Consider the following 27,066-nt stretch of genomic DNA (forward strand, 5'->3'; position numbering starts at 1 on the left):
TCCCTGCCCTCTCTTTCCTGTATTCTCACCTGGCTTCTGTGGCTCCCTCAACACCCATGGCCTGGGTTTACCTTCAGGCCTTTCAGCTTTGCTCATAGCTTTGAACAATGATGACCAGGATTTACTGACATGGAAAAACAATTGTCAAAAGAGAGCATCAAGCTGTGAAATGTTATGAAATAGTATGTTTTCATTCATTTTTTGGAAAAACATAACAAAAGTAATTTATACCCAGCAGTATGCAGAGAGAAGGTCTGAATGGTTAGACCAGACGTCAGCAGCGGTCTCTCCGGATGGAGGATCTGTGGGCGATTCTGTGTAAGAGGTGAAGTCTGGGAGTCTCAGCCCAGGCTCGTGGCGCTGCTTTCAGATGATGAACCTGAGGCTTGGGGGTCTACCTGCCTCTGCCTCTGCCAGCTCTTGAGTCTAAAGAGACCCCAGTAAGATTGGGCGCTCCTACAGCTAAGGCAGGTGTGTCATTTTATTCTATTATTTTATTTTTAATTAACTATTTGCATGTGTACAATTCAGTGGCATTTAGCACATTCACAATGTTGTGTAACCACCACTTCTATCTATATAAAGCATTTTCATCGCCCCTTAGGCAGCAGGCAGGCAGTCCCTATTTCCCCCTCCCCTGAGCCCCGGGCAACCTGCCTTCTGTCTCTGTGCACTGCCTGTTCTGGTTGTTTCGTTTAAATGGAGCCATGCAGCATGGGAGCTTTTACTTTCAGCTTCGTTCACTCCATTTTCAAGGTTCACCCATGTTCTGCCATGTGTCAGTACTGCGTTGCTGTTTCTTTGTAACACCTTTATTGTGGTATGATTCCTGCACAGTAAACCACACATATTTCAGAGGTACAGTTTGATGAAGTTTGATAGATGTGTACACCCATGAAGCCACCACCACAATCAAGACAGCTAACATTTTCATCACTCCTCAAGAGGTGCAGTTTTCAAACTCCTGATTTATCCCTTCCCACCCCCTTTATCCCCTGGTAGTCATAAGTTTGTTCTCTATGCTTCTAAGTCTGTTTCTGTTTTGCAGATAATTTCAGTAGTGTCCTTTTTTTTTTAGATTCCACATATAGGTGATATCATACGGTATTTTCCCTTCTGTTTCTGGCTTACTTCACTTAGAATGACAATCTCCAGGTCCACCCATGTTGCTGCAAATGGCATTATTTTATTCTTTTTTATGACTGAGTAGTATTCCAGTCTCTCTCTCCCTCTCTCTCTCTCTCTCTCTACATATATATATATATATATATATATATATATATACATACACCACATCTTCTTTATCCAGTTATCTGTCGATGGACATTTGGGTTGTTTCCCTGTCTTAGCTATTGTAAATAGTGCTGCTGTGAACACTGGGGTACATATGTCTTTTCACATTATATTTTTCTCCTGATATATGCCCAGGAGTGAGAATGATGGATCATATGGTAAGTTTATTTTTAGTTTTTTAGGGAGCCTCCATACTGTCCTCCATTGTGGCTGAACCAATTTTCATTCCCACCAGCAGTGTAGGAGGGTTCCCTTTTCTCCACACCGTCTCCAGCATTTATCTGTGAACTTTTGAATGATGGCCATTCTGACTGTTGTGAGGTGATACCTCAGTGTAGTTTTGATTTGCATTTCTATGATAATTAGTGATGTTGAGCATCTTTTCGTGTGCTTGTTGGCCAAGTATTTCATTGCTTTTTATGGCTGCATAATATTCTATTGTATGGATAGACCACATTTGTTTATCCGTTCATTCACTGGACGTTTGAGTTGTTTCCACCTTTCGGCTGTTGTGAATAGTGCTGCTATGAACATTCTGTACAAGTGTTTCAACACCTGTTTTCAGTTCTTTCAGCATAGACCTAGGAGTGGAATTGCTGGATCACGTGGTCACTCTAACAGTCTGAGGAACTGCCAAACTGTACTTTCGCACCAGCAGTGAGTCTTGTTTTATTATCTGCCTCAGCAGATACGGGTGTGACCTGAGCGCTATGCCTGGTGCACATGGAAGAAGAGACAGCTGTTAGTCACCGAGAAGTTAGGTGCCTGACACTGTGAGAAAGGGCTTTTCCTATGCTGTGCTATTTGATGTTCATAACAAGCTAAGCACTAAGGTTGATACTGATGTTTCTGTTTTACTGAGGCCCACAGACCTGAGCTAGCCCACCCAAGGCCCTATAGCACATGGCAGGGTGACCGAAGCCTTGGCAGCTCTGACTCCAAGGCTTCAACATTTTGCTTTTTCCGTGCCACACGCTGACCCCGACAAGCAGGTGTCTGAGAAGTGTGTGAGTTATGGATCCGTGTAAAGCACTGGATGCCAGGAGAACCAGCTTTCCCTGGTGGGAGGCAAGATTCACCTCCAAGCCTCATCACGCCCCTGTCGTTGGTGGTCAGTGATCAGAAGTTGGCCAAATTCCAATATGTGCCTAAGGCTCTGTTCTTTCTTCAAGATCCAACTGAATGCTACCTTCTCCATCAAGATCTCTGACCCCTCCCAACCAGATGGATCTTGTATCTGCTCCCTCTTTTGAAGCCTTTGCACTTCTCATTAAGCACTTATATTGCTATTAGTTACTTGCTTACCAACATATCATAGTTAATTATTAGCTAACTTATTAAAAAGTTAATTAGATTAGACATCAACAGTTACAAGCACCCTGGTAGATTTATTTTTCTGTTGCCCATAGGAACCTGTTGTAATAGGTAATTATACCATTGGCATCACTGTTATTCCCACAGTTGTGGACTTGAGAGCAGCATGTCAGTGAAACCCCAGGCTTCGGTTTATGAAGAACTTGTCTGGTGGACCAGCCCAGCCCAGAGAGGGGCCAGTGAGATGGAACGCAGTCAGGTGGCACTGTGGTTTGGAAATCTCAGAAAGAGGAGGAAAATGTCCTGGACAGAACATCTCCCCTGACCTCTCATCAGGGCTCCCTATAGCCAGCCTCAGGTCAGCGCCCTGGGCTTCCACGGAGAACTCATAACAAAGGAGATGAGTGAGGGGAAATAAGAAAATTATTTCAAGGGGAAGGAAAGCGGACTGACAGGTCATCCTTGGCAAGATGTTCAGAAATCCTAGGACAATGATTCCAGCTCTACAGAAATCTTTCTAGTCCAACTGAACCTTTTGACACATTCTCTGAGAAAGGGAGACGGTATCGGGTCCCAACTCTCAAATTAGGGTAACTCGAGCTGATTTTATAGATATAGCTCATTAAAGGGACTAATTAAGAAGGTGTGGGTGGATAGAGGGGAACCAGGCACGTTATTGCTCAGAGGGCTGAAGCGAGATGGGAGAGGTGACAGGAACCTGACCCAGGTGTTGAGCAGCGCAGACTGTCCTGGCAGGTCCAGGGCCAAAGCCAGCCTAGGGGACCTATCTTTTCAAGTTGGAGTTCCCTCAGGATATATGCCCAGGTGTGGGATTGCGGGATCATATGGTAAGTCTATTTTTAGTCTTTTGAGGAATCTCATACTTTTTATTTTTAATTGAAGTACCATCAGTTACAGTGTATCAATGTCTGGTGTACAGCACAATGTACCAGTCATGCACATACACACATATATTTGTTTTCATTTTTTTCACTAAAGTTTATTACAATATATTGAACGTAGTTCCCTGTGCTATACAGCAGAAAACATTTTTTAAAACCTATTTTTATATATAGCGGCTAACATTTGTAAACCTGAAACTCCCAAATTTATCCCTTCCCACCCTCCTTCCCTGGGAACCATAAGATTGTTTACTGTTTTCCATAACAGCTGCACCACCTACCTTCCCAGCAGTGCAGGAAGGCTCCCTTTTCTCCACATCCTCTCCAGCATTTATCGTTTGTGGACTTTTTTACTGATGGCCATTCTGACTGGTGTGAGGTGATACCTCATCGTAGTTTTGATCTGCATTTCTCTGTTAATTACTGATACTGAACGTTTTTTCATGTGCCCATTGGCCTTTTATATGTCTTCATTGGAGAACTGCTTGTTTAGGTCTCCTGCCCATTTTTTGATTGGGTTGTTTGTTTTTTTAAGTTGTATGAACTGTTTGTGTATTCTGGAAATTAAGCCCTTGTCGGTTGCATCATTTGTAAATGTTTTTTCCATTCCATAGGTTGTCTGTCTGTTTTTATGGTTTCCTTTGCTGTGCAAATCTTAAGTTTAATTAGGTCCCATTTATTTTTACTTTTTCTTTTGCCTTGGGTTTGGGAGACTGATCTATGAAAATATGAGTACAATTTATGTCTGAGAATGTTTTGCTTCTGTTCTCAAGATTCATGGTGTCCTGTACTGTTTAAGTCTTTAAGCCGTTTTGAGTTTATTTTTGTGTATGGAGTGAGGGACTGTTGTAACTTCATTGATGTACATGTGGCTGTCCAGTTCTCCCAACACCACTTGAAGAGACTGTCTTTCCTCCATTGCATGTTCTTGCTTCCTTTGTTGAAGACTAACCATAAGCCTGTGGTTTATTTGTGGGCTCTCTGTTCTGTTCCACTGATCCATGTCTGTTTTTGTGCCAGTATCACACTGTTCTGATTACTGTAGTTCTGTAGTTTGTCTGAAGTCTGGGAGGGTTCTACCTCCAGCTTTGTTCTTTTCCTCAGTATTGCTTTGGCAATTCTGGGTCTTCATGATTCCATATAAATTTTGGGATTATTTGTCCTAGTTCTGTGAAAAAATTCCTGGGTAATTCGACAGGAATCACATTAAATCTGTGAACTGTTTTGGGTAGTATGGCCATTTTAACAGTATTAATTCTTCTAATCCAAGAGCATGGGATCTTTCCATTTCTTTAAATAAATCATCTTTAATTCCCTTAATCAGTGTTTTGTAGGTGTCTGTATAATTCATCTCCTTGGTCAGGTTTATTCCTAAGCTTATTTTTTCTTAATATGATTTTAACAGGGATTTGTTTTTACTTTTCTGATATTTCACTGTTAGTGTAAAGAAATGCAACTGATTTCTGTATGTTACTCTCGTATCCTGCTACCTTGCTGAATTCTTTTATCAGCTCTAGTAGTTTTTGTGTGGAGCCTCTGTGGTTTTCTATATATAGTATCATGTCATCCCCATGTAGTGGCAATTTTACCTCTTCGTCTTAGTGACAGTTTGGATCCCTTTTCTTTCTTTTTCTTGTCTGATAGCTATGGCTAGGATTTCCAATACTATGTTGAACAGAAGTGGTGAGAGTGGGCATCCTTGTCTTGTTCCAGATTTTAGTGGGAAGGCTTTCAACTTTTCACCATTGAGTATTATGTTGGCTGTTAAGTTTGCCATAAATAGTTTTTATTATGTTGAGATATGTTCGAGTTTTTATCATAAATGGGTTGGGTGCTGAATTCTATCAAATGCCTTTTCTACACCTATTGAGATGATCATGTGATTTCTGTCCTATCTTTTGTCAGTGCGGTGTATCGCAACTTTGGGTTTAATCTAGTTAATAACAGTATCTGCTTCATATGATGCTGTGAGAATTAAATGAATTCCTGCACATAAAAACTTGGAACCAGGAGACTTGGTAGGGCAATGCTGGAGTAGCCAGAAATGCAGGAATATGAACAGGTGGATATAAAGTTATTAAGACAGGAACCTAGAATATTGTAGATACCCAATAGATCTTTATCTTTTTAAGTTGAATTTTATCTTTTTAGTTGAGTGTAGTGTAGTTTCTGGTGTGCAGCAGAGTGATTCAGCTATACATTTACATACATAGTCTTTTCCACTGTGGTTTATTACAGGATATTGAATATAGTTCCCTGTGTGATACAGTAGGACCTTGTTGTTTATTTGTTTTGTATATAGTAGTTTGTATTTGCTAATCCCAAACTTCTAATTTATCCACCTACTCCCTTAGTAATCGTAAATTTATTTTCTATGTCTATGAGTCTACTTCTGTTTTGTAAATAGTTCATTTGTGTCATATTTTAGATTCCACATATAAGAGATGTCATATGGTATCTATCTTTTTCTTTCTGACTTACTTCACTTAGTATGATAATCTCTTGGTCCACCCATGTTGCTGCAAATGGCATTATCTCATTCTTTTTTATGGCTGAGTAGTACTCCATCATGTACACACATACCACAAATTCTTTATCCAGTCATCTGGCGATGAATATTTAGGTTGCTTTCATGTCTTGGCTATTGTAAATAGTGCTGCTGTGAACACTAGGGTACATGGTGTCTTTCTGAATTGGAGTTTTCTCCAGATACGCACCCAGGAGTGGGATTGCTGGATCATATGGTAACTCTATTTTTAGTTTTTTAAGAAACCTCTGTACTATTCTCAATACTGGCTGCACCAATTTATATTTACACTAACACTGTCAAAGGGTTCCCTTTTTTTTCCCCACCCTCTCCAGCATTTGTTTTTTGTAGACTTTTAAATGATGGCCCTTCTGACTGGTATGAGGTGATACTTCACTGTAGTTTTGATTTCCATTTTGCTAGTAATTAGAGATGCTGAGCATATTTTGTGTCTGTTGCCCTTATGTGACATCCAGTAAATGTTTGCAGCCATTCCAATTAGATAAAAATAAAATATATTTGAACAGAAATTGAAGACTAGAAGACAGTGACAAATAATAGTAACAGTGGTTATCTTTAGAATATTAAGAGGCAGGAGTGGGAGTGGTTTTTTTCCTTTGTTACCATTCTATGATTTAAAATTTTCTACAACGTGGACTGCAGCATGTAAATCAATGAAATGAGAACACTCCCTCACACCATACACAAAAATAAACTCAAAATAGCTTAAAGATGTAAACATAAGACACTATAAACCTCTTAGAAAAAAACATAGGCAAAACAATATCTGATATCAATCTTAGCAGTGTTCTCCTAGGGCAGCCTACCCGGGCAACAGAAAATAAAAGCAAAAATAAACAAATGGGACCTAAGTAAACTTAAAAGCTTTTGGACAGCAAAGGAAACCATAAGGAAAACAAACAGACAGTCTACAGAATGGGAGAAACCATTTGCAGACAATGAGACTGACAAGGGCTTAATTTCCAGAATATACAAAGTTGTATTTCCAGCTCATACAACTCAGTAACAACAACAAAAAAGCAAGCAACCCAGTCTAAAAATGGGCAGAAGACCTAAACAACCACTTCTCCAGTGAAGACATACAAATGGCCAATAGGCACATGAAAAAATGCTCAGTATCGCTAATTATCAGAGAAACGCAAATCAAAACTACAGTGAGGTATCACCTCACACCAGTCAGAATGGCCATCATTCAAAAGTCCACAAATGATAAATGCTGGAGAGGCTGTGGAGAACAGGGAACCTTCCTACACTGTTGAGAATATAGTTTGGTGCAGCTGTTCTAGAAAACAGTATGGAGATTCCTTAAAAGACTAAACATAGACTTACCGTATGATCCAGCAATCCCAATCCTGGGCATATATCTAGAAGGAACTTTAATTTGAAAAGATACATGCACCCCAATGTTTCTGGCAGCATTATTGAAAATGGCCATACATGGAAACAACATAAATGTCCATTGACAGATGAGTGGATAAAGAAGTTGTGGTATATTTATACAGTGGAATACTACTCAGCCATAAAAAAGAATGCCATTTGCAACAACATGGATGGGCCTGGAGATTGTCATTCTAAGTGAAGTAAGCCAGAGAGAGAAGGAAAAATACCACATGATATAACTTACATGTGGAATCTTAAAAAAAGACAAATGAACTTATTTACAAAACAGAAACAGACCCACAAACATTGAAAATAAACTTATGATTATGGGGGGGGAGGGATAAATTGGGAGTTTGAGATTTGCAGATACTAACTACTATATATAAAATAGATCAACAGCAAGGTCCTACTGTATAGCACAGGGAACTATATTCAACATCTTGTAATAACCTGTAATAAAAATGAATATATATTTATATGTAACTGAATCACTATGCTGTACACCAGATATTAATACAATGTTGTAAACTGAATATACTTAAGTTAAAAAAAGATACATATAATAAATAAATAAAAATTTCTTCAACAAACATAATAAATGTAATAATCTGGAAAAAATAACCAATGTTTTTAATAAATGCTGAAAACTATTAATATTTTTCATTTCATAAAACGTCTTTTGTTGACATTCTACAAATGATACCATCCAGTAATGTCCCAATACTTTCTTCTTGTGAAGATAGTTTATATATCTGTAAAAATAAAAGACAGATAATGACACGCTGAAATATTCATGTACTACTAATTTTCATTATACAAACATGTATATGTGGAATATTTCTCAATTATTGGGATAATCATGTGAAATCACAATGTGATTAAAGTATGCAAAGTAGATGGCAATTGGTCACTTATGTCAAATGTTCCCTTTTAACTGCAGTTGCGGTGATAACTATAAACACAGAGGCAAATCTGTACCAATTTTAAAAGCATACGTTTAGTCATAAATTTCATACTGTATTTATTTTACATGTCAAACATAATGTAAGCTTGATATTTAACGTTATCTATTCTTTTTAAAAGAATGTGTTTATCAGCTAAGTTTCTAATTTATCTTACATAAAACCTGCATCTTCCAATTCTTTGCATCTATATTTTTCAAGTAATTTCAATTAATATTTCTTAAAAGCTAAGAAAAAAATAGAAGCATTGATGATCAATAAGCAAACAGTATTATTCCACATTAATCACGCTCTTTCTAAAAATGTGGATTCACAAACCTTTTTCACTTCTGTAATATTTGTTATTTCAGGGAGATTTTCCAGAGAAACTTGATGACCTTCCACCTGAGACACTAGGTCTTCTTGATTTATTTGTTTTTCTCCCTCTTCAATGTAAGTAATTAGAATTGAAGTGTCATTTGCCGAGATACCAAATGTCTTCAGAGCCTCTGAAATCTAACAGAAAAAGAAAAGAAGAAAATTAAACACCAATAGTTTCAACATGTGAAACATCTCTCCATTTGCACTCTTCCTGGTCAGATTCTTGTTTTTCATATCTTAACGGCCCTCTCCACCTGTAGTTTTTCTCAACTGTTCCTTCCCAACATCCGCCAGCTCTGCCTCCAGAGCGCCCCCTACTCACGGCAGCACCTCACTCCCGCGGGCCCTGCCGGGCTTCTCGCCGTGGAGCGCTAATACCGCCTCCCTTGGACCCAGGTGACCCCTGAGCTGCGTACTCCTGCCCTGCAGCCAGCCTGGGCTGTCTGGGGTCCTGTCATTTCATGCTTTTTGGCCTGTGCTCACACTTTGTCCTCTGCCTGGAGTGCCCTCATCTTTCAAGGTCCAGTTCAAATGTCACTCCCTTCCGCCTTCCTCCTTACAGAATGGACTGCTGCTTTGTCGCCACCATAGATCTGCATTATCATTCCCATTACGTCAGTTATCTCAGGGCATTTAAACTTCTGCCTTGTTCATCTGCCTTCCTCAGGAACATACTTGTTTCTTCTGCCCCTAAAACTGGGACAGGGACGAGCTCAGCAGATGCTTATGAATCACACGTTCTCTTGGATTACTTCCATGATCTCAAAGAAACAGTATATTATCTAGAAATTTTCCCCCAGGCACTGGGGTATTCTAGGACCATGCCTTTTACAAACATTTCAAACGTCTGTATTTTACACCATGCTACGGGTTTCCTAATTTTTCTCTTGATGATTTAGCAGTTGGTTATATTAATAGTAGTAGTAATATTAACACTTCATCAGCAAAATTACAGGTTTTGGTGTTTTATTTACATGCCCCAGGTGGAATGTTTTTAGCTCAGTAACTCTGATTACTAACAGTATCTCAGACCACAAACTCTTCCTACACACTGGCTGTGTGAGTGAGCCTGTGTTCAGGGGTGTTCCAGGCATGAGGCCTCTGGTATTTGGAAAAGACATGGATTCTACCTTTAAAGACTTTATCAGGAGAATGAAACATATACATGATAACAGGCAAATATCCATGCCTGACTTTTATCATTCAGATTTACATGCCACTTAGAGTGAGCTTCCTGACTATATGCTAAGAAGGACAAACAAAACTACCTACACCAAATTTAGCTCAACTTTTGTTTACTCATATGTGAAGTGACTCCAAAGCTTATTTGTCTAGTAAGAGGCAGTGCTAAGCCTCAACTCTCCATCCAGAGCTCTCTTCACTATTATTTTGGTTTGTTACTAAGAACAGGCTCCAACCCAATGCTGAGCAACACACAGGCGATCATGCCAAGGTCAACAGATAGGAAGTAAATTCCATATTAATTACATTGTTAGTTGGGGAAAGATTGAAAATAATTTCAGTAGACAGAGTTCTTGTCTTCATTTTTCCCAGTTTGTAGAGGTGAACTGCTTTGTTTGCTGCCACAAGTATCTGAAATGGATCCACAATCTACCAAAGAGAACAAAAAGAATTACACACAGACAGTCTGGAGTCCTCAAAAGACTTATGCCCTATCAAGGTAACTCCAGTGCCAGTCTGTTTCACTTCATTACAATTCCTGTGATATTTTCAAAATCTCAAGGGCCTGGGTGTTCAGAAAATCATAGAATTTTAAAGCTGCAAGCAACTTAGATAAATAGTAAAAACATTTTCAAAGTACACTTACTGAGAGCTATTATTATGGGAAAGGTCACATTCTAAACATTTTGCCTCCATTTTCTGTAGTTCTCAAAACCACCTAGGATATCCGTGTCATTACTCACGTGCCACAGGTGAGGGAACCAAGGCAAAGAAAGGGGCTGGATCCCAGCTCTGTCACTTACCACCCAGGGAACTTGGGCAAATTCCTTAGTGCTCTATCTGGTGGATGCAGATAATCACAGCACTTCCTTCATAGGGTTGTTGTGAAGATTAAGTGAATTAGCAGAGTCTGTACGGAACTTAGAACAATACTAGGAACCAAAGCAGCACTGGATAAAGGTTGGCTACCACTCGCTCAAAGTCCTAGTAAGTGGCATGTCTGGGACAAGTCCTGGTAAGTGGTTGTACAGCGTGTGCTCGTAACCATTATGCGATGCCTACTTTACATCCTAGCTCAGATGAGAAGACAGAGACCCAGCATCTGCCATCACACCAGCGCCAGACCGCCTCTCACATCTCCTAGGGCAGGGCCTCGCCCTTGAATCTCAGGCTATCAAGACAACCACCTTAGGCTAACCTGTAACATCATCACCCATAACAAAGTTATCATAGTCCTAATCTCTCCGTAGAGCTCACGCATCCCCACGAGTACTTACCACTGTAGGGTTTATTAATGAGCCATCAATGGCACCTTCCATGGCCTTTTTTCTCAAGTCTCCAGCATTTTTTACATCTTTAAATAACAGAAGGGTCACTCTGTGTTCAGGAAATAGGTCCAGCTGATGTGTTAGCTGCATTTCCTAGGTAAGCAGGATGCAACTGCACGAGACCAAAAGACAACATTGTAAATCATAATAAACAAATATCCTTACTAACGAGTAAGTTAAAATAACTTTAATAATAAGACGGAGAGCTCTTAAACTAGAAGAATCCATCCAACAGCACATTTGGCATCCTCATGAGATACTGTCTTCCTAACCCTGCTGAGCAGTTCCTAGCTTCCTTCCCATTCCTGGGAAAGGCTCAAGATTGCCGCCTGGCCCCCTGGTTGTGCAGACAAGGCAGGCTCTGGTGCAAGGATGAGGGGCTCCAAGAGACAGCGAGGAGCAGAACACTGACAGGTTTTTAGACCACGGGTTACTTACGGCAGTGATGAAACCTCACTCCAACTTAGCCTTTCCAGCTTCCTGATCTCACCATTCTGTTTAGACACTAGCAGCACCCAGACACAAATATAAAGGGAAAAAACAATCTTAATAGAATAAAGTACAACTTGACTCAAAGCTATTCATTTCACACATGGGAATTTAAGCAGAGAGGGTACAATTCTTAAACAATAATACTGGCCCTTTACAAACATAAATTTAACAAGAAAAGGACAGGGTGTATACAAAGACACAAAAGAAGCATAAAAGACAACTTAAATAACCAGAAAGACATAATCACATCCTCAAATGGAAAAATGAAGCACTGCAAAAATTTGATCTTAAAAACAATTTCAATCAAAGCCTTAATGAGAGACTTGGGTAAGACAATTTGATAGGTTCATTTTAATCTTTTTACCTAGCAGTTTCCATTTCTAGCATTTTTCTCAAGGAATAAATCGGCAACCTGGAGATTTATGTAATAAGATGTCCTCGTCATCCTAACAGTAAAAAGCTGAAAACAACTCACCTAACTAGTAGGTTTGGTTATTACTGAACAACCACTAAAAACTGGAGTCTTGAGGAGCAGTTAACGATGTGTAAAAATAGCAATTAATAACATTATTAAGGTAGAACATTTGATTGGAAAACAAAACACAAAATGTGGCATAAATTGTGGATTTTTAAAAAGGTACACAAAAAGAAAAAATATTGAAAGGAAATACAACAAAAAATTATCTTTGACTTGCTGGAATTACATCGGACCTTTTCTGTTACAATCAGGGGGAAAAAAAAAGAATATTTGTGAATAATGTCCTGGCTCACAGCAATTCAGTCTTTATTGTCACAATAATGCCCAATGGAAAAAAGATAACATACCCAATCACACAAAAAAGTATACATAATTTATTAAAAATTATACAGATATGTAAATAGATATTACATAAAATACATAAAAATTACAAAGATAGAATGTATACCCAATTATACAAACAGATGCACACACACACAAAAAAAATGAAGGAAGCACACCAAAATGTGGCCGTTTTGGGCAGTAAAATTGTAGGTAACTTTTATTGTCCTCTATAAAAAATATTGTTGTGTGTATGTTCTAAATTTTCTACAGTAAGCATATGGTGCCAACTGATGTCTGCCAAGGCCCTGAGACCCCCACTCTTGGGCTCTCAGATGTCCACCTGCAATCCCTCAGGAAAAAAAAAAACCAAAGTGCACCCTTTTCTGACATGTGTTTCCCGTAGCAGAATCAATAGTCCTGGGAAATGGCTAGCCTCATAATAGCGCAGGCTGACTTGTCTCTGCCCATGGTTCCTCCTTATTGGCTCTTCATGGACCCTCACCCATAACCAGTCAAAAACCTGTGCATGAGCTGATCCCGCAGCCCAGCCCTCTCTGTTCACCAACCCCATCCCATAAAAGACCTCAGCAGCCCACCCTGGGTGTTCACACAGGCACCTCTAGTCTGTGTGGCCCGCTGCTGCCTGTAGCAGTGTATCTATTAAACCTTTTCTTTCCTTCTTTCCTTCCTTCTTTCCTTCCACAATGTTTATTCCAGGAGAGCAACTCACTGAGATAAAACCATTTTAAAATCTACATATATGTACTGTTCATTCACATATAGGTACTAAGAACAGTTTAGAGCTTCAGCTTTTAAAACTTACATACTTTTAAACTTTTCCTATGTTTCTTAAACTTTCCTTTGTCTTTGGTAAATTCTTTTACCACTCACAATATCGGCCTGCTGCTCTCCCCAGCAGAGCACACACAAAAAAATGCATACATATAATCAGGGAGGAAAAAAATGTTTGTGGGTTTTACACTAAGGGAAAAAGGACCCCTAGCAAACGTCAAAATAGTTTGGTTTTGGTCTCTATTATCCACTCACTTAGGCCTGGAACTTAGTATCATCATTTGATACCTTTGACTGAAATCCCATATCTACTCCAAAAGTCTTGTCAATTTTTAAATATCTTTTTGACCAGTGCACTTCTCTCCCATACCCACTGCCACCACTGTAGGCCACCACCTCTCATCTACAGCTGTGACCTCTTAGAAGTGGTTGCCTCAAAAGGAAACAGAGGACTCTGGGGGTCCTCCCTGGTACAAATATTTTCTGTGCCCCCCTTTCCTTGTTTGTAGGAAATACGCTTCATTCAGCCTCCCTGACCTTCCCTGTGTTCCAAACGGCAGATTCAAACAGTTGCTAATCAGGGAAAGGAGAGAATGTACGGGCAGAAACCCTCGAGAAACAACAGTGCAGCCTTGGGGCAGGGTCCTGGTTTTTCCTCAAGGGATATACACAACAATGCCCATGAGTTCTTCTGCAGGAACTAAGACCCTGACCCAGGTGGAGGAAGGCAACTGAAGGCTGAACACCTGATTCCCGGAACGCTGCCACATTACCTCATCACCTGCCAATCAGAAGAAAGTCACACACCCTGCAGCCCTCATCCCAAATTTTGCCTTTAAAAACTTCTAAACTTCTTTACAAAAGCCACCAGGAAGTTCAGGTTTTTCAGGCATGAGCCACCCCTTCTTGCTTGGCCCTGCAATAAATCACTCTCTGCTCCAAACTCCTTTCCATTTATTTGGCCTCACTGTGCCTGGGGCACAGAACTTTTGTTCCGTAACAATTCCTGCCCTTCTATCATCCAGCCTCCACCTGGGGGTCACAGTAATCCCTTCAAAATGTAAACCAAAATTTCCCTTCTGCTGCTCTTACGATAAAGCCCCTTTAAGTCAAGGCGTTCCAAAGTAGGACCCGGGCCCTGCCTCCCTCTCCTGCTGCCTAGCGCACCCGCCCCCAGACCGCGCTCCTCCCGCCACCGCCGCAAAGGCCTGTTCAGCTTCCAGCCTCCCAACTTCCCCCTCGTCTCCACTCCGGGGGACAGCCAGTTCTCCCGACTCAATCTCCCCTCCCTCCGCTCGCCCCTAAGAGTCCATTTAGCAGCGCGCCCAGAGCCGCAGGACTAGCTCCCTGTTCTCCGAGCGCCTTCTCAGCCCTTGTCACCACTTTGGTGAGCGCGGGCTGATCGGGATGAGGAACCGCCGCTGGACTGTACACCCCCCCCCCCAAGAAGGGAGAGTCGGCCCCTGTCCGGCTGCGCTCCCGGGGCCGGGCCGAGGGCGCGCGGGAGAAACAAGGGCGCGGGGAGCCACAGGCAGGACTGGGAAATCAGGGCCACGGACGCCAGGCCCGGGGCTCCCGGCCCGGCCCGCCAGCGCGCCGGCGGGACTCACCGCCGCGTCCCCGGTCCGTCCCACGAAGCCGTCCCCTCGGAAGCAAGGGCTTCGACTTCCGGGGGTTCGGCCGGAGCCGCCGCGTCTTTCCGCGTCCCCTGCGGAGGAAGGGTCTCCGCCGCCGCCCTGCCCACCCTGCTCCCCCCGCGTGAGTCCCGTCAGCGGCTGGAAGGAGAGCCCGGCTCCGCCCGCCACTTCCGCCGGGGAGGCGGCCCGGCCCGAAGCTGCGAGTGCCCGCCCCGTCCTCAAGCCAGGCAGCCGTGGACGAGACGCCCCGTTTCTCCCCGGGAAGGTACTGGCCCGGGAGAGCTCTACGTACGTCTCCGCTGCCCGAGATTCGGCGTCATCCCGGAGCGTATCAGCCTCCAGAGGAGGAGGCAAGCCTCTGAACAGGATGAGAGGATTACGTAGAGAATTGTTTCCCACGTTCTTTATGGTCGGGGCTCGTCTTGGTCAGTACTTTTTCTCTTTACACAAAAACAGGTAAATAACAAACAGCTGTAGGATAGATATGTGCTACGGAGAAAAAAACAGAGGAAAGAAGGAATGCCAGGCCATGGGTATTACTGTTTTAAATAGGATGGTTAAGAAAGATCTCACCAAAAAGGGCCATTTGAACAGTGACTGGAGGTCTGGAAGCAAGTTCTGTGTATTTGGGAGAGCAGCAAAGAGTTCAAAGGCTCTGAGACAGATACGGCCCTAGCCTATTTAAGGAAGAGCAAAGAGAACCGTGTGGCTTGAGCACAGTGGGAATACATATATACAAAATAAATCGACTGTTGGATTTTCAGCTTTGACTGCCTTAATCTTAAGTACAAAAAGACAGGCAAAGGCCACCAGATATTTCAAGATCACATCTAACAGAAGAGAGGCATCAACAAACAGGAAAAGATAAAAATTAAAAACAAAAACAGCTGATAGAACAGAAGAAACTTAAAAACCGGTAACCTTAGAGAAGGAAAAGATAATACATTAACTAAAAAATACGTACAAGAATGCTGGAAAAAATGCCATTCAGGAAATAAGAGCTAACTCTTAGAAATTAAAAAATATATAGCAGAAAAACATGTATATAATATACAGCAGAAAACCTAAATAATTAACAGAGAGTAGAAAATAAAGCTGAGGCAATTCTGATTTAAAAAAAAAAAAAGGGAAAGAGATTAAAAGTGGAAAATAAAAAACACAATTAACTTGGAGGTACACTTCAGAAAATCCAATAGTCAACTTACTAGTTCCCCAAAAAGAAAACAGGGTAAGATGAAAAGAAAGTTTTCCAAAACCGATGCACATTCAGGCCAGACTGAAAGGCCTCACTTAGTATCTAGCACTATGAATTTTAAAAATACCCACACTAAAGTATATTATGAAATTTCAGGACACCTGAGATAAAATCCTAAAGCTTTCAGAAAGAAAAAATTACAGGTCACAAGTCAAAGTTCTGGAATCAGAATAGCTCAAGGTTTCAAACAGCAACTATGAGCAATGGAAAACAATGTATAAATGCATTTAAAAGTGTATAGCCTGTCAAACTATCAGTGCAGGAAAAGAATAAAATAAACCCCTTTCAGACATGCCAAAGCCTCAAAAGATTTACATCCCATTAATCCTTCTTGGAAAACTATGGGAGGATGTTCTCCACCAAACAGGGCAGTAAACTGGGAAAGCAGCAGCTATGGATCCAGGAAACAGCAGAGGGACGTAGTAATGCCCAGGGCGAGGGCAAGGAGAAGTCCCAGGGGAGAGCTATGCCGCAGGTGTGGAGAACCACCAGGGTGACTGCCATGGGTTGAGTTGTGTCCAGACAGAAGTCGTATGTTGAAGTCGTCCTAAGCACCAGGGCTTCAAAATGTGGCTGTGTTTGCAGATAGGGTCTTGAAAGAGGTTAAGTTTGAATGAGGTCATTAGGGTGGGCACTAGTGCAATATGACTGGTGAGCTTATAAGAGGAAACCTGGACACAGACACAGAGGGAAGACCATGTGGAGACCACGGGAGAAGGCAACCATCTAAACAGGTCAAGGAGAGAGGCCTCCAAAGAAACTAGCCCTGCCAGCACCTTAATCTCGGACTTCCGGCTTCCAGAACCGTGAGAAAATACTACCTGTCGTTTAGGCCGCCCAGCCTGTGGTCCTTTTTTAAGCAGCCCTGGCAAACTAATACAGTGCCCAGCCCGGAGTAGGTCAAGAGGCTTCCGGGAAAGATTTCAAGCAAAAAAGAATCTGATGTGTTTATCCTATCCATGTTAGGAGAAATGTTACAGAGGTGTTGGAGATTTGGAGGATGAATTAGTGATGGGTCCATAGGAAAAGATGCAAAAAAAAAAAAAAAAAAGGCAAAAACGAAGGGGACGAAAGTGGTTAAGAGAGGAAACATCATCATGGTACGCCATGGCTCAGAGGTGAATGACATTTACCTAGCAGATAACGTGAACTTAGAATACTGATTTAACTGAAAGTTGGGAAACAGCTATACTGAAAAGATGATGGGGGAAAGAGGATGTGAATGAGCTAAGTCCTCATCCTCCACAGCAGGAAGTCAACAGATAACATTAAAACCGGAAACATCAAGCAGTGGCAATATAAGCACAGTACTTAAATATGGAGGCAAATATTAGAAGCTAATGCAAAAAATACTTCAAGTGCTTGCATCTGGGGAGTGACAGTCAGGGGAGGGCAGGGTGCTGATGGGAAGACTACTCTCACAGCAATCTCAGTAGAAGTATTTGAATGTTAAGCTACCTGTATATGTTTTTTTTTTAATAAAAATAAACATTTTAAAAGATAAATAAACCACTGAAGACCTTTACAAAAGAGTGTTCCTGGTCCCTTTAGCCAGAGGACTTTCTATGGTGCGATGTGAGAAGCCAGAACCATAGTGTGTTGAAGAATAAATGAGACACGAAGTAGCGAAAGCAGACTGGTTTTCAACAAGCCATGCTGATAACTGACATGAGAAGGGACAGAGAGGACAAAAGGATCAAAGAAGGTTCTTGAAGGTGGCAGTGCTTTTGTGATGATGCTTCTACTGGCAGTGTCCTCCTCAGGGACTGCTTGCCAAGAAACTCCTTAAAACTATCAGATTAGCTAGATTCCCGTACTTGCCCCTGATTGTTCTTTTTTTGGCCTCACCCGTTGTCGGCTCCAACTTCTTTCCAAGTGAGCATTCATGATGTATCCTAGGGAACAATTCCACAAGAGCAGCCCTTTTAGCAAGAAGAACTCTTGTATCTCTGTTAAATGTGGCGGGCAGAAAAGAACTTTCTGAGCCATCTCTTAGGAGAAGGGTAACAAGTTGAGCTCATCAGATACAGAGCAGGGAGTGGCTGAGTTAGGGCACCTCCTTAGGGTCAGGTTCCACATGATGTTCACATACAAAAGAAAGCAGAGAAAATAACACATGTAGCATCTGACTTTCTACAATACAAACCTTCAAAATCAAGAGGCTTAAAAGAAAATGAAGCCAATTTGCCCAAGTACTCATCAAATACCTACCAAGGCTTATGATGTCATGATGGTCAGACACTTCCTTGAGCAAACAAAGGTTTCTGGCTTCCTCTGCAACTAAAACTAATGAACACCTCCCAAGTGATCCATCTGTGTGTTCCAGAGGTAAACCAGAAGAGACAACTTAGTGAAAGTCAAGGTCAAGGTGCCACTCCACCGTGACAGGCAAGTGGAGACAGATTTCAGCAGGTTGTGTTTGACACAGAAGGAGTAACACAAGGAGCCCTGCGAGTCTTCCCAGATATTCCAAGCTTTAAATGTTGCACCCTATTCTGTTCATCAAGCAACCTTTATAGCCTGTAAAAGTTTTCAGGTTGTCTGAATACTTCTACCAGCTGATAACAATTACCCTGTCCAGTAAATTACCCAGCATTTAGCATTTAGGTTTATCAATCAGTCTCTCTTGCTCAGTTGACAATCAATCCCTAAAAGTTGATCCATTCCTGTCTTAGATGGCATATCTGATAATTCAGTGAAAAGAAGTTGGTCAAATCCCACAACAGAAAGAAAGAAATTATCTAATCACAAAAACACTACAACTAATTACAAATAGTGATTAGGTTCTAAAGAGACTGTCTCCTAGGTAGATTTTAATAGAAATCTTGAACAGTTACAGGGAGAAAAAGGACACCCTTAATCACTGGATCAATAGAACATGACAAAAACCCCAAACATTTCTGCACACACACACCAATAGCACAACTCTAGTCAGAAGGAAATACATGGGAAAAAAAAGAAGGAAATACAAAGTAAAGGAAAACAGAATTTTAAAAAATAATTTATGAGGGAAGTTCTTTATTACTTTTATTAATTCTAAAATGTCATCTTCCTTTAAAAAAATTTAAAATTGGAACGACAGATTATTTTCTTCACTGTTGTAAATACTGCAAAGTTACCAGCAAAGAGGTGCGTATCACAATTTTCCCTTAAGCATGAATGCCTAAGGGAGCAATAAAATAGATTATAAACCTCGTTTGACCTGATCTTATAAAAAGTCCCTCCAGCTGTCTTCAGTCCTGTGTCTCCAGACAGATCTCCAGGGTAGGTCTGTGTCACTCCGTCCATCCACAGTAGGCCGGGTAGGGTAGTCTGCAGTAACTGCCAGGATACCGTAACCTTCTGTTCTGGGCTGCTGGACTGGCATTTGGCTTTACGTTCCAAGAGTACCGCCTTTGAAAATACTTCTCTCCAGGGGGACCAGGAGGAGGAATATGGCCTCTCTGGTAAATGTTCTGATTCTGTGAAAATCTGCTTAAACAAAACAAAAGTAATGGACTATTCTTAGCTTTAATAAAATATATAAGCTTTATAAAATAATACATAGACACTCTGGTTCTACTGTTTTCTACCTGTGTGATTTTAGCAGGCAAAATTGCTTAATCTTTGGATTTCTTAGTTCTTTATAAAATGGAGCTCATAACAATTCCCATCTTCCTGCGTTGTTCTGAAGGTAAATTTAAGATGATGTATTTAAATTACCCACCACAACACCCTGACACACTGTAGTTTCCCAGAAGTCTTTCCACCTTTCCCTATAGAGATAAATGCCTGCACTATTCTCATCAGATACTTTCCAAGTCTGGAAGGGATGATATGAAACAGAAGCTATTTATTTCTGAAAACAGAAATTTGCTTTCACTTTACAAATAAATACACAGATAAATCAATTATAAAATGTAGAGATTCTAGCCATGGCATGTACAACAAATTTGGAAAATTAAAATTTAATTGTTTCAAAAGCAAGATCAGGAAAATCTAATATGATCATACAAAAGCAAATCTGGAAATCTGACAAGTAAACACGCCCCCCTCCTCCATCCTACTTAATCTAATTAAACTGGTTCATGCCTCCTTTTGGTGTATTTCTCCCTAGTATCTTTTCTGACTGTTGAATCATAACCTGTTATTTTCACTTATCTTAAGTGAGCTATCAATTTCAATGGATTTATAAAATTATCACAGTATAGATATAATAATTTACTTGGCTATTTTTCACTGTTAGAAATACAAGCTGCTACCAATTTTTCCACTACTGTAAATCATGCTGGGATTAATGTCTCAGAACATATACCACTGTATCCTGAGCGCCTAGTCCAGTGTCTGATACATAGTAGGGAGTTTGAGAAATGTGCTGAATGATTTAAATGTAGCTTTTCCCATATTTTGAAGGATTTGCTTAGTCTCAACATAGTGTGAGCATGTGAGCTCATACCGTGTATGAGCATGTTTATGGCTCTGACAGTTATGTTTCAAAGGAGCTATATCAATTTCCAGTGCCACTGGCAACACAAGCACCATCTTTTTAAAATGTTTACAACTTCTAAAAATGCCAGGGGGAGGGTAGAGCTCAGCGGTAGAGCGCGTGATTAGCACGCTCAAGGTCCTGGGTTCAATCCCAGTAACTCTGTTAAAATGAATGAATGAATGAACAAACCTAATTACCTACCCTCCCCCCAAAACAATAAAAATGCCAACATCTTTTTGAAAGTTAAAAGTTTACAATGCAATTTACAACAACAATCCCAAGCTATATATTGATAAAATTTTTACATATAATGTTATTAAAGTTTCCATCTGACTGATGAGAAAATAGAAATTTAGAGATCTTACCCAGGATCACACAGAGGGTGAAGAGCAGAGCCAGGACGCAAATGCAGGTCCAACCTGACAGCCACTACCCTGGGCTGTCTTATCAGAAACAGTTGCTAAATTAACAGGCAAAGAATAGTACCTTGCTAGTTTAACTGTACTGAGCTTTATGTGATTTATGTGTTCAACTCCTTTACACATTTCTCTACTGAAATTTTACTGCTTTCCCTACAATTTGTGTTTACCCTTAAATAACAACCTTCCTTATTCTGAAAACTATACCATTACTATCGTAGCCTAAGAATACGAGCTCACTTCCGGTGAGCGCGTCAGATTGCTGGCTTAGACCAAGCTCAATAATCCATACAAATTTCTAAGTCCTTTTCCCAGTTGCCTCTGAAAAGTCCATATTCTCTGTCCTATACTTGATTTTCCAGCCCTAAATGCAAAATATGTAGCAAATGGTACCTCTTGGTTGACACTGATCAGCAAGGAAACACTAATTCTTCACTATTATCATAATGTATTTGTTTAGTTTATAATATTAATTTCTATTTCAATTCTAGAAACAAGGAAAGCAGAGATACCTTACTGACTGCTGAAAATCCTGGGTCTTGGTGTAGAAATGCCGAGAAGGTGGTGGGTAACCTTGGGTCCAGTGGAGGTTATTCGTAGGTCCTTGGTTAACAGACCTGTAAGTGGTGTGGACTGGTCCCATCATATGTGCTGAGTCTTCAAAACCACTTGATCTGGATATACTGGAATCTTGATTCCTCAAAGAGAGTGTTTCCACACAATATTACTGGTTTCCAAATTTAGCAGTCAATTTAGTGACTACATTTTGGCCCATGAAAGTAACAATCCTGTCCTCCCCCCATTCCTATTTGTTCAGGTTTCCCAGAGCAAGTGAACAAACTACAAGAAGAATGGTTACATGCAACTTAAATGATACAAAGCTACATCTCCCTGACCACAGCTACCATGCATAAAATGCAACTTACTTTCTCATGGGACCATTTCGAAGGTCTTCAATGTAGTTTTGTCTTTCTAAGCAATGTCCTCGGCACCTATTGAATACTGAGGAGTGGATGAACTGTTAGAAATAACTGTACAAAAAGCAAACCTCTCCCAGCGAAAGCAGATCAAAGCTGAAATCCACCAACTGATTAGTCAGGCTGTTATATCTCGCTATTTCCAGATACAGAGACTTTTGGTAAAAGGTCAGAACAAATGAATTACAAACTTTCTTTTTTTCCAAAATTTGAGAAATCCATCTACATTTCTACCTTCAAGTTTTATAAAAAGGGAATAATAGTGACACCCTCATACTTACATTCAATTGCATCATCTGGCCTCATGCCTTCTACATCAATCAAGTATCTAACAAAACAACATAATTTGAGTCATTTGTAAATAAAAAGAAAAAAATCAAATTTTTGCAAAAAAGGTCCAATTTTACTTTATATAGATATAAAAATTTTAAGAAAATATCAGCACATCTAATCAATGATTATTAAGGACTGATACACCATGACAACAAAAAGGCTTTATGCCAAGGATGCAAGAACGACTCAACTCTAGAAAGTCTATTAATATAACTATTTATATTCACACAACTTAATTAATAAATGAAAGAGAATAAAATACAGAACCAAACTGACAGATGTTAAAAAGGTATCTGATAACTGACAGCAGTCAGCTTTGATCAAAATGCTTTGTAAACTAAACACAAACAGACTCGCAGACTTAGTAAACAATCTTGTGGTTACAGGGGAAAGGGGGGGAACAGATAAATTAAGGAGTTTGAGATTTACAAATGTTAGCCACTATATATAAAAATAGATTTTTAAAAAAGTTTCTTCTGTATAGCATAGGGAACTATGTTCAATATCTTGTAATAACCTTTAATAAAAAAATGAAAACGAATATATGTGCATATATGCATGACTGGGACACTGTGCTGTACCCCAGAAATTGACACATTATAACTGACTCTACTTCAGTTAAAAAAAATGCTTTGTAAACTAAAAAAAAGGAGACAGTATGACAGAGTATGCACTGAGAACCAACAAATAAAAGACAAATTGGGAAAAATATCAACATCATATCTAAAAAACACCATCTAACCAACCACAGGAGAAGCTAGCGATCGCCATGACCAAGAGCTTCTTCCTCCTCACCCATCGCCAAGCCCTGACAATGTTGCCTAACTCTCTCTAGAATACATCCACATCCTTCCACCCAAGTGGCTGCCACACCCTGGTCCAAGCCACCTTACACCCGATTTCTACAAAAGTCTCCTAATTCGCTTCCTTGCTCTCCCATTTTTTTTTTTCTCCCTGCAGTGTATTCTCCACTCAGTAGCAAAATGATAGGTTGAAAATGCAAATTTGATTATGTTCCACAAGCTCATCCTCCACAATAAAAAGGTCAATGGTTTTCTTTAACTCTTAAGATACAGTCTAAAACCTGAAACATAAGCCTGCATGATCCAGCTCCTATCCTCACTTCCCGCTGCATTTTTAATGACACCCTCAATCCCCCAGAGCCCCGCCTTCCTGGCCAGTTCCATTTGCAGCGTGTGCTTCCTCTTACAGGGCCCCGTGCTGTTCCTTATGCCCAGAGATCTCTCTCCAATGTCCGTATCTGGTAAATACCGACTCCTCCTCCAGATGTCAGATGTCAAACATCCCCCCAAATACCTCTGACCTCTAGGATGAGGTCAAACCGTCCTGCTAATATGCATTTCTGACAGGTACCGCGTCCCTCTCCTGGGTTCTTGTCAGAGTCGTAATTCTGTGTGCATTTGTGTGATTCTTGAATATCTATTCCCGCTCTAGACTGTCAGAACTCACAAAGGGCAGGTCAAGTCTTTGCTCACAAAATTTCACAAGTCTTCTTGCCAGCACCCAGCACTGTGCTTAAACGTAACAGATGCTCAATACATATTTTCTGAATGAACAAACATAAATTGATACGGTGTACCAACAGCCACAAAAAGCATAAGGGTGTAAATTCTTTGATTCAAAAGTTCTATTCTGAGTGAAGTTATCTGAGACAATAGCATATATATTCAAAGATGCTCACATAGGAATGTTCATTACTTCAATGTTTTAAAATATTAAAAACTTTCAAACGTTATATTCATTGGTAAGCAAAGGAAACATGCAGCCTTTAAAAGAGAACAAGGCCTCCAAATATTTTTATAGAAAGATGTCCACCATGTATTAAATTATGAACCAGAATGTCTAAGTATTACACCATCAAATCACCGACTAGACTATACAATTTTACAGAAGGGATCTGAATGTCTGAGGACTTTAGCATCCATGAGGGGGAAGCAGGCATCCTGGAACCAATACCCTGCAGATTATATTTGTATTTTTTAAGTCTGAAAAAAGTATGTGCTAAATTGTTACTGGTGGTAATATATGAGTGGGGGCAGGATGACTTTTTTCTTCATATATTTCTATATTGATTGCATTTTTTGTATTCAGCTTACATTAGCTTACATTACTACTGTAAACAAGGCAATTTAAACATGATCTGCCTCTTGGGGTTGGCAACTCACCTGCAGATGAGGTAGCCAGTCCTGTTCAAACCATGGGTACAGTGGACACCAATAAGTCTGTCTACAAAACAGGCAATATGGAATTAAATGAGTGAAGTGCATACACTAAAAACAAGTTATATAATTTCCTGAAGAATAGCATTTATTAGTTACCACAACAATACCACTATCTTGAAAAGGACAAACTGAAAAAAAAATGTATTTCTGCAGGAACACACTATAAAGAATTAACGTAAAGCCAAAATTCATTGTCTCTGGGAAATTTTGCATAGCCTCCAATTAGATGCAATGGCATAAACTGGAGAAGGTCTGGTCAGGCACTAACTGAAACAAACCCATTTGTCTTAATATGGAATGCCCCACAGGAACTGACTTGGCCATAGAAATAAGGAAGTGGGGGGAAAAACAGGCTGCAAGAAGAATGACATTTGTTTTTGAGTGAAACAAATGGATTGCCTTCACTTAAAAATTTTTTCTTTCTTTTTTTTTTAAATTTTATTCCTTTATTGCTAAATTTTTTTTTGGAGGGGAGGAGAATTAATTAGGTTTATTTATTTATTTCTTAATGGAGGTGCTGGGGATTGAACCCAGGACTTCATGCATGCTACGCACACACTCTACCACTGAGCTCTACTCTCCCCTGCCTTCACTTTTAATACTTGATATTAAAAAAGAACAAACGGTTTCTGAAATATTCTTAAGTCCCCAAAGCGCTTCCACCCTTTCTCTCGTTTGCTGCCCCTCACACACCACAGGTCTACGTGCCTGTCCAGTTCTCGGGTGAACAGCCCTGTTCTTACTTGGCAATGGAAAGTAAGACATGGAGACTAAGCCCAAACTGCACCGCAGGCAAACAGAACAAAGACCAGAATCGAGTCTCAACTTTTCCCAACTACGTCATAGTATTCCTCAGTCCCTCATTTAAAAAAAAAATGAGGAAGTAAATAAAAAAGAACATGTAGTTGATTTCTGCAAAATTTATGTCTAGGACTAGATGGTGCCTGGCAGGAAGGCACTACTCATTACTACCTCCCTACTTCTAATCTCTTCTATTTCGACTGCTCCTCCATATGGAAGATGTCATCTTTCTAAAATATAAACTTGACTGGGCTGCTCCCTTCCTTAAGAATCTTCATTTAGCACAGAATGAAGCCCAAAGTTTTAGCACAGCATTTAGACCTCTTTATCAATCTGTCTCTCCAACTGAACTGTAAGTCCAAACTATGACTTAACAAGGACCTACATGAGCCACCTGCCTCCTGTCCCCTGCCAACCTCCCAGATCCCATTTTCTACTGCTCTGACCTCGCTCACTCTCCTGTCCAGCCATACTGGTCTCCTCACTATTCCTGAAACGTGCCAAGCACAGTCGTGCCTCAGGGACTTTGCACCTACTGTTCTCGCTGCTTTAGAACACTCCCTCCCACCTGCAGACCCTCGCAATCCCCTTCCCCCCAGATGCCCAATAGCTTGGTTTCTAACTTTCTTTAAGGCTCTGCTCAAATGACATCTTAATAGAGAAGCCTTCCCTGATCACCTACCACATTCCCTCACCTTTTCAAATTTCACTTATTATCCAAAGCACGTATCACCACTTGACACTCCGTGTATTTACTTATTAATTTCTCTCTCTCCCCAGCTAGAATGTAAAGTACGCAAGGGCAGAACTTTGTCCTGTTCCTACTTCCTAGCACAGTGCCTTCAACTCAGAAGGTGTCATATAAAAACGTGCTGAAAATGAACGTACGAATTCTTCGCCCTTTCCCACTCCCCTCTAGGCAGACCGGAGCTGCCCCTCCGCAGCACAAGCTCAAGCCCTGTGCCTTCTTCCCAAGACCTGGGATGTCCTGTCCTCATTCTGGCAAAATCCTCTTCCCCCAAGCCCAGCTCAACTGCTACCTCCTCGGTCAGGCCTTCCTCGGTCTCGCCTCCAATTTCCTGCTGCACTTAATCCTTTTATTATAATCAACCCACAGATAAACATGTAGTAACACACAGTGACACACAGTTACTACATGTTTATCTTCCTAGATAACTAAGCTTCTAATGAACAGACTACCATTCACCTCTGTCTCCCCGTGTCCTAGCAGCAAACCTCAGAGGCTCACGAGGTTTACTAACTCAGTTTATTTCCTGAGTCACTACCAGTGCTGGGGAGTGGACAGCGTAGCGTCCTCCTCTTCCTTCATCGGTGAGCCTGGCATCTGTGGGAGGGGCTCCAGCAGCGGTAGCCAAAATGGATCATAAGCCAGGTCCCGAGACTGCTATGGCAGGGAGCACAGTGAAGTCAGCCCAGCGCAGGCACAAGACCAACAGGGGGCCAGCCTCGGTACAACGTGGGAACAATCAAGACTTACAGGCGTGTTCTCACGCACTCATAAGGATCTCCTGGCCCTCCCGGAGCAGAGAGAACACTGAGTAACGGTTCCACACAAAG

The 27,066-nt window shown here is 40.8% G+C and overlaps 1 protein-coding gene and 1 long non-coding RNA gene across 3 annotated transcripts; both read right to left on the reverse strand.

The window, feature by feature from the left end:
* Nucleotides 1–8,032: 8,032 nt before the first annotated feature.
* LOC116157533 (EKC/KEOPS complex subunit TPRKB-like) lies at nucleotides 8,033–15,194 on the reverse strand. Of its 2 annotated transcripts, none has more exons than XM_064494361.1 (5): nucleotides 14,966–15,194; nucleotides 11,219–11,381; nucleotides 10,248–10,370; nucleotides 8,718–8,894; nucleotides 8,033–8,189 (listed from the first exon to the last, which is right to left on the reverse strand). In XM_064494361.1, the coding sequence occupies exons 2-5, from the start codon at nucleotides 11,357–11,359 to the stop codon at nucleotides 8,103–8,105; spliced, it is 528 nt and encodes a 175-aa protein (XP_064350431.1). In that variant the 5' UTR covers nucleotides 11,360–11,381; nucleotides 14,966–15,194; the 3' UTR covers nucleotides 8,033–8,102. The 2 variants fall into 2 exon arrangements, with proteins under 2 accessions (XP_064350431.1, XP_064350432.1); XM_064494362.1 differs by lacking the exon at nucleotides 14,966–15,194 and adding an exon at nucleotides 11,708–14,784.
* Nucleotides 15,195–19,235: 4,041 nt separating this feature from the next.
* On the reverse strand, nucleotides 19,236–24,702 carry LOC135323042 (uncharacterized). The gene is made up of 5 exons (XR_010384141.1): nucleotides 24,631–24,702; nucleotides 22,393–22,439; nucleotides 22,061–22,136; nucleotides 21,647–21,832; nucleotides 19,236–19,718 (listed from the first exon to the last, which is right to left on the reverse strand). It is a non-coding gene; the product is annotated as an uncharacterized LOC135323042 (long non-coding RNA).
* Nucleotides 24,703–27,066: the final 2,364 nt, after the last annotated feature.

The sequence above is a fragment of the Camelus dromedarius genome, chromosome 15 (genome assembly GCF_036321535.1).
Source record: "Camelus dromedarius isolate mCamDro1 chromosome 15, mCamDro1.pat, whole genome shotgun sequence".
Classification (NCBI taxonomy): Eukaryota; Metazoa; Chordata; class Mammalia; order Artiodactyla; family Camelidae; genus Camelus; species Camelus dromedarius.

Bases quoted from the DNA above. Each gene is read 5' to 3' on its own strand.
- LOC116157533 (XM_064494361.1), bottom strand. From the start codon at position 11,359: ATGCAGCTAACACATCAGCTGGACCTATTTCCTGAACACAGAGTGACC. The intron at 8,895-10,247 runs GTAATTAATATG...TTTTTCTGTTAG, and splicing joins ATCTTTCCCCAACTAACAAT to ATTTCAGAGGCTCTGAAGAC. The intron at 8,190-8,717 runs GTTTGTGAATCC...TTATTTTTACAG, and splicing joins ATATTACAGAAGTGAAAAAG to ATATATAAACTATCTTCACA.